General features: G+C 32.8%; 1 protein-coding gene and 1 long non-coding RNA gene across 2 annotated transcripts; one reads left to right on the forward strand and one right to left on the reverse strand.

The window, feature by feature from the left end:
• Positions 1-67: 67 nt before the first annotated feature.
• On the reverse strand, positions 68-2,166 carry LOC107779769 (uncharacterized). Its single transcript, XR_012702764.1, has 2 exons — positions 2,046-2,166; positions 68-779 (listed from the first exon to the last, which is right to left on the reverse strand). It is a non-coding gene; the product is annotated as an uncharacterized LOC107779769 (long non-coding RNA).
• Positions 2,167-3,926: 1,760 nt separating this feature from the next.
• Positions 3,927-5,750, forward strand: LOC107779768 (peroxidase 3-like). The gene is made up of 4 exons (XM_016600254.2): positions 3,927-4,227; positions 4,514-4,711; positions 4,930-5,092; positions 5,203-5,750. The coding sequence occupies exons 1-4, from the start codon at positions 4,012-4,014 to the stop codon at positions 5,625-5,627; spliced, it is 1,002 nt and encodes a 333-aa protein (XP_016455740.1). The 5' UTR covers positions 3,927-4,011; the 3' UTR covers positions 5,628-5,750.
• The last annotated feature ends 2,210 nt before the right edge of the window (positions 5,751-7,960 follow it).

Below are 7,960 nucleotides of genomic sequence, written 5' to 3' on the forward strand. Positions count from 1 at the left end.
CCCGTTAGTTGGGCGGAACTATCTCAAATGAATTAGAAAGTTGATCTGTATAGATGTTTCACAGATATAACATGCAAAACAGTGCACACATTATTTCTAAGGCCAAGGAAAAGTTAAGGTTACTAAAGTGAATGCTATCTGGCCACCAACCCATACAGACAGACCAATGTTCTGCCATTTTGTGTTACAAAAACAGCAACCTGAATATGCTAATGAAACAAATAACTTATAGTAAGTGAACTGCCCCACAAAAACCAGGAAATTAAAATCTTTATGAGCCTAGTTGCAGGAAATTAATTCACTAGCTATCTCCATATGCTCGAAAGCTATATCGCTCTTGGTAGAAGTCATTGAAGTAGAGATCAGCTTCAAACCATTTAGGATACCGAACAAGGTCTCCCGCGACAAACTGCATAAATCTTTGGCTTCCTTCAGGTACCACCCTTACTTCACCTTCTTCAATGTAAACCAACTGATCCACATGCCAATCCCAAGGTAACTTACATTTGCCAGTTTTCCACATTGACCATCGTGGAACTCCAAGCTCCATTAGTCGGTCTTTTGTTACATTTCTCTCTACTCTCACATTATACAACTCTTCCAGTGGTTTCTCTGTCCTCATTGCCCTAACTCCTTGATATCCCCTGGAGGATGGGCGGAAATTTGTTCGTTCTAGGCTGCTAGTGTTGGTGGATAAGTAGCTTAAAGCAGGCATTGTTATGAAACTCGCCATATGATACAAATGTATTGCTATTACAAGAAAAAGGAGCCAGCCTCAGCTGCACAATGTCAGCAGAAGGTTAGTCTAAAGCAAGTATATTAAATGCACACAATTACTGCTTGTATCTTCCAACATAATGTCAGAGAGAAATACAAGAATCTCAAATTACGCAGTACAAATCACACAAGCATGATTTATGGATTATGATGCATCACTTATAAATAGTCCTGATGTAGGAATCTCAATCAAATGAACTACCACAGCCCTAATTTGCTCTTCTTAAAAGCTCCTTCAATCGTGTTTAAAGTATTACTAACCAATCAAATATCATATGTCTAGAGCATTTTATAGCAAGTTATGATGCATTTCATCTCGAATCTTCTAGTCAAATGGTACTTATCAGAACAAACAAATATATATTTACATGAAGTACATTAACTGCTTTTGCCCAATTGTTTCTGAATTCATAAAAGTAAGTCGCCTTGACCTGATACAATCAAAAGAAACCTTTTTTCTTGGGGGGAGAAACTGGCCCATATCTCTTATTTTCCAAAGAAAGATGTGAATGTGAAGCCTATTCAAGACCAAGTTTGCTCGGTAGCAACAGGATGGTATCAATCAGACCTATTGGGGGCTTGGAATGATAGTTTCATCCTTGCTTAGTGCACATATTAAAGCAAATGTAAAATTTCAGGTTTGCACCAGCAGTTGACTCAGTTAAGTTCTAGCCTATGAACTATTTTCCAAATTTTTCTTTTTTGGTTTCCCACCCGGTGTCCGGTACTCGCATTGGAGCCTGACTATATTCAGATTAGCGCCGTGTAGGGCCCCCATTGGGGGAGCACTCGCTGCCAATGATTTATCCATACCCAGGGCTCGAACCCGAGACCTCTGGTTAAGGGAAGAGTAGTACCATCCACTTCCAGCAAAATTATTACTCCCCCTTCACATTTAAAATACAGTTTCCTCATTTTGAGATGTTCCTAGAATATTTACACCATTTATTAATTATATGATTCTATAGAACCTTCACATCCAAAAAAATTTATTTACTCAAATTTCAAATTTTGATGTGAATTTTCTCTAATAAACTAACATTTCAACCTTCAATACCACAAATATAACAGACAATCAGATTAACATCCAAATTATACAGTCAATTAAAACACCTTGATATAAGAGGGAGTTGAGGGAGCACTAATTTCTAAAAAAGATACTCTGTTCAAGCAAAAAGGAGCAAAAAAATAAAAAAAGAAATGGGTTCCCATCTATACATGTTTGCAACCAAAACGCAAAAGGAGGTTTCATAGAACAATAAGCTTACCCTTTTCTTAAACCCAGATGAAGCAGGGAATGGTAGATTGGTTCTAAAACCCTTGAGAGAACTGTCGCTTTATCTTATCCAACCTTTGAAAAAAAAAGATAAAAGAAGAGTATTGAAATGGTAGAGTTACCTGCCGGTGAACTAAGGCTTATAAGCATTTTTGGCCAATATTCTAAAATCAGAGCAATTAGTATTTGTCAAGGTATTTTTTTCAAAAATATATTTTAAAAAAGTACTTTTGGAGAAAAGTTATTATTTTTTTGCTTCTCAAAAGCTATTTCTTTTTCTACTCAAAAATATTTTTTTGCTTTCTAAAAGCTTGGTTAAATATTTATTTTTTTTAAAAAAAAAATACTTTTACCCCGAGAAAATACTTTCGGCCGAAAAGAAGTTTGAAACTATTAGTTCGGAGAAAAGCGTAGGAAAAACTTTTTCCTATTTTTTTTCTTACTAATGTTGTTTGGCTACGAGGAAAGAAAATAGAAAGAGAAAATTATTTCGGTCTTGTGAATTAATGAGAAAGAAAGCTCATTTTTTTTTTTGAATTAAACAAAATCAAATAAAGGGAAGAAAATAATTTTCCTCCCTGTCCCAATATTGATGTTATTTTAGTAGGACTATATGTGAGAAATTGCCCAAAATTAACCCATAATTCTCGTTTGTTTGTGCTATTTTCTCAAAATAAAAATAAAAAATTAGAAAATGTTATTTTCGCTCTCTACGCATTTCACCGACTTAGATGTCTCATATTTCTCGAAAACCTTCAGTTTTTCAAATACACAGACCTAATTTTATATCATCAGATATGAAGAAAATAAATGATTCAAGATATTCCCTCCTTAATTTTCTTAAACTCATATTATGTTCTGTTTTTGATTGATGATTTTATTTGTTTCTTCCTTTAGATTGTGTAACCATTAGTGTCAACTGTACTGACCTCATTGTATCAATAAAAACTTATCAATATCGGATGTTTATATCAATCCAATTAATACATAAATTCAATAAATACATAACATGTGTCTTCACAAACATAATTATCACTAAATCATACTAGTTAACTAATACACATACTCACCTTAATTTAATTTATTAGTAAATTAAGATATTGATATAAACACCCGATCTTCTTGTCACAAAGAAACTAGTGGACTTTAATTTGATTCTCTACAGATTCAAAGATAGTCACAAAGAAACTAAGAAAGTACATTAATATGAGGTTGGTGGTTTCTGGTGAAGTTGTTAGCTTTAATACTGCCGGGCTCCAACTTTTTATACAAAAATCCAAACTTTTTCTATATTTTGACTTAGAACTAATATTACAAATTTTAATCCCCACATTGGGGTACTAATACCAAATACTACCTTATACTATCTCTTAATACCGAGAAAAAACAAGAAACAAGCCACCTTTCCCTCTATTAAATTAACAAGAATATGAATAGGTATCAACTTGTATAAATGTCAACTATTGTAGCAGGTATTACTACTCATTATCATAAGAACTTGGGACTCCCATGCACCATTATGAAGGTGGCTGTAACATATATGTGAGAGTTTGGTTGGTATGATTAGGGGTAGAACCAGAGTGTCCACTACGGTTCGGTTGAACCTAATAACTTTGATTCAAATAATGTATTTATCTTAAAAAAATTATTGAATATAAATAAATTATTAATTTAGAATCCAATAACGTAAAAAGAAATTCATAAACTTGAAATCCTGGCTCTGTGAGTGTGATCATGACATTTGAATCTAACTAAATGAAAGAGAGAGTCTATAACGAATCAATTTTTTTCTGTGTACTACTAAAAAAGATGGAAAATGACAAACTAACGCAAGTTAGCTAAAGGAATGTGCCTATAAATTCTCTCTGATCCAATTGTATTAGATGTGTGTGTAGCAACTCGAAGAAAGAAAGAGAGACATCTTTCAATTCAAAGTTGCAAAAAAACTTATAATTAAAATGGCTAACTTTGGCTATTTGGGTAATTTTCTACTGTTCTGTATTCTACTAGGAATAGTGACTTCTAGCCATGCTCAGTTACAGCTCAACTTTTATGCAAAGAGCTGTCCAAAAGCAGAGAAGATAATTCAAGATTATGTCCAAAAGCACATCCCAAATGCTCCATCTCTTGCAGCTGCCTTGCTCAGACTGCAGTTCCACGATTGTTTTGTCAGGGTAAGTTTTTCACATATATGCAAGCTCTATATTCACTCAACAGTTACTGCCATTCTTGAACGGCAACCCAATGGACTAAGCTCCCATTATGTGCGGGGTCCGGGTAAGGTTCGGACCACAAGGGTCTATTATACGTAACCTTACCCTGTATTTCTGCAACACGGCTCGAACCCATGACCTCCTGGTCATGTGACATCAACTTTACCAGTTGCGCCTAGACTCTCCTTCACTACCATTTTTGAAGTAGTGTAGTTATTTTTTTAATCTTTCATTTGGGATTTTACAGGGTTGTGATGGATCTGTGCTCCTGAATTTCACTTCAAGCACGAAAAACCAGACTGAAAAAGTGGCTATCCCTAATCAAACACTGAGAGGCTTCTCATTCATTGATGATGTGAAGAAAATAGTTGAAGCTGAATGCCCTGGAGTTGTCTCTTGTGCAGATATTGTTGCATTAGTTTCTAGAGACTCTGTTGTGGTCACAGTAAGTACAAAACTAGAACCAACTTGTTAATTGGTTCCAACTTGTCAGACCATATTTGCTTATGTCGTATCTTTCTCAGACCAATAAATAGAGCTGAAGTTATACTTCAATCCACTAATAAAAATCCGAAGTAACTAGTTCTAGTAAGTATGCAAGGGCTAAATTAGATGACATATGTTCTTAATCTCATCGCCTCCCTTTATATCTTTGCTTGACAGGGAGGTCCTTACTGGAATGTTCCAACTGGTAGAAGAGATGGAAGAATATCAAACGCGTCCGAAGCTTTGGCAAACATCCCTCCTCCAACTAGTAACTTTTCCAGTTTAAAGACATCTTTTGCTAGCAAAGGTCTTGACCTAAAAGATTTGGTCCTATTGTCTGGTAAGTTTAAATTAGGTCATATTTCTACTTCTTCTATATTAAGTTTTTCCATATATTTAATAAGTCTTTCTTAACAAGAATCATTATTACTATGACCAATTTGTTATTAGGTGCACATACTATTGGAGTTTCTCATTGCTCGTCATTTTCAACACGTTTATACAATTTTACCGGAGTTTTGGGCACACAAGATCCGTCTCTAGACAGCGACTATGCAGCTAATCTTAAGGCGAAGAAATGCAAATCAATCAATGACAATACCACAATTGTTGAAATGGATCCTGGCAGTTCAAGCACCTTTGATCTTAGCTACTTTAAGCTTTTACTAAAGAGAAAAGGGCTATTCCAATCAGATGCAGCCTTGACAACAAGTGCGACAACAAAGTCATACATCAACAAGCTAGTACAAGGATCGCTCAAACAGTTCAACGCTGAATTCGCTAAGGCTATGGAGAAAATGGGCAGTATTGAGGTCAAGACTGGCTCTGCTGGTGAAATTAGGAAGCAATGTGCATTTGTGAATAGTGAAGTGTAGTCTTTGTGTTTGTTCCCAATTTCCAATATTGTTGTGTTTGTATTTGTGTGTAACCTTGGTGAGATTAGGAAGCATTGCGTGTATCATGTTTTCTGATGTACTTTTCCAATTTATTCTTGTATATTGATGGTTTTCTTGAAATAAAACTAAGATTTCAAGAGCCGCTTTTTATAGAAGTTAGAAATTGGGAAAAATATATTTTTCACGGGCTTGAAAAGGTCAGTTCATTTTTAGCTCCGGAGTAAAGTCAGCCATCTTCTCATTGATCATGCTGAATAATTTCCAGGCATGGGGGATACAAATAGAATTAGCTACATTCTCATCTTCCATTACTTTCACTTGACATGTTTAAAATTTACCTAGTCATTAATCTATACACTTCTTGCTTGTTGATTGGGACTATCAGCTATGGCGTTTTTGCTTGTTAGTGTTAGCATTATTAATTTATTCACTTCTTGATTGGTGATATGGGCTAATCAGCTAAGGCAGGTTTTTTCTATTGCAACTAACCACTTGGTATAGAAATTATTTAATTCTACTATTTGCTCCTCCAATTACCAAAAGTACCACAACCATGCATTGCAGCTTGTAAATATACTTAAGTAGAAGGAAAAAAAAGAGTTATAATGGAAAGTAACAAATGAAACTGAAAGTCCAAAATACGATAAAAATGAGAATGAGTAAGAAAGACCTGTCCATTTTTTCAGCTATTGAATATTTTTAATATTATTTTGTGTAACATTGAATTTTTTTAATACTTGATTATTATTATCTAATCTTTTGCTATTTAAAACTTCAACATTTTATTCTATGCGTCCACCCAACCGATTAAACTAAAAATAACCAACTGTATAATTTATTTATACTGGCTAAAAAAAGTAAATTGTAAATCCAATCGACTATTTATGTAAAGATTTAGAAAAATAAACTCAACATGCAATATAGTGGTTGGACCCATGCTCGGCATGGGCCATCCTTTACTAGTGTATTAATGAGAAAGAAAATTCAAATATTTTTTTTTCCCTTTTTAGTTAACCAAAATAAAATAATAAAGGGAAAAAAATAATTTTCCTCCCTGTCCCAATATTGGTGTTATTTTAGTAGGATTATATGTGAGAAATTGCCCAACATTACCCCATAACTCTAGTTTGTTTGTGCTGTTTTCGCAAAAAAATTAAGAAAAAAACCGCATGATCAAATACGAGGAAATGAACGAATCCATCCTTAATTTTCTTTAACTCATGTTATGTTCTGTTTTTTGGGCCTATCAATTTGATGGTTTCGTTTATGAGATTTTTAGCCATTAGTAAGCAAATATTTATATAAACAATATTACTTTTGTTTTATTTCATATGTAGCACATTCATTTACATATATAGCATATCTCAAAATTGATACATTACCATCCGTCTTTATTTTTTAAAACTGACCCATGATTCAAGGGATGATGTATTAGAGATTAAAAGTCTTCCATATTCCACCAAATTTTCAAGTGATTATTTCTCCACTAATATCTCCATCACCACAAAATCTCACTCTTTTCGTTCCTTCTCTCATCAACGAAGGCAAAATCTTACCCAAAACTCTTTCCTCTTCCCTTCTTATCGTAAACTGCAAATTACATGGCAAAGAATAAGGTGAAACTCATTAAGATTGTTGATAGAAAATAATTCACTGAATATAAGGTGTATATAGCAGCTTTCTTTGTATACTAATGTATTAATATACATGGTATAATTTTATTGAGTTATAATATTATATATATCTCGTAAAATATTTTTTTTAGAGAAATACAATGTATGATAATGGTATTAAGGTATAACATATATATAATTAGTATAATGATATTTCAAGAAATACTAATGTAATAATATACCTTTGATCTTTTTAATAAGAAAGTACTCCCTGGTATAATAATTATATAAAATTACATTATTTATAATGTATATATACCTCAAATATACAATTACTTTTTTCATGAAACATATGTATTTTATTTTTTCAAAATATAAAGATGTATACTTTCGCTAGAGTTTATGTTGTATAAAAAGGTACTAGTACTCTTTTTTCTAGTAAAAAGATCCATATATGGAAAGTATAAAATCCGTTATGGAATGAATTAGTTTCCAACGAAAATAGGAAAAGATATTACCATACATATATATATATATATATATATATATATATATATATATATACTTAGTAATGTAATATATATTCATATATAATATTACTATTCATCATGTATTCACTAATTATACAACACAATATATTATTAAAGTTAATATATTATAAGTATAACAATTAGAGTTAAAAGCAGTTAATGAGAGCAG

Source organism: Nicotiana tabacum, chromosome 2 (assembly GCF_000715075.1).
Source record: "Nicotiana tabacum cultivar K326 chromosome 2, ASM71507v2, whole genome shotgun sequence".
NCBI lineage: Eukaryota > Viridiplantae > Streptophyta > Magnoliopsida > Solanales > Solanaceae > Nicotiana > Nicotiana tabacum.

Excerpts from the sequence above, each read along its gene's own strand:
- LOC107779768 (XM_016600254.2), top strand. The coding sequence starts at position 4,012 with ATGGCTAACTTTGGCTATTTGGGTAATTTTCTACTGTTCTGTATTCTA. Across the intron at positions 4,228-4,513 it reads TCCACGATTGTTTTGTCAGG|GGTTGTGATGGATCTGTGCT; the intron begins GTAAGTTTTTCA and ends GGGATTTTACAG. Across the intron at positions 4,712-4,929 it reads GAGACTCTGTTGTGGTCACA|GGAGGTCCTTACTGGAATGT; the intron begins GTAAGTACAAAA and ends TTTGCTTGACAG.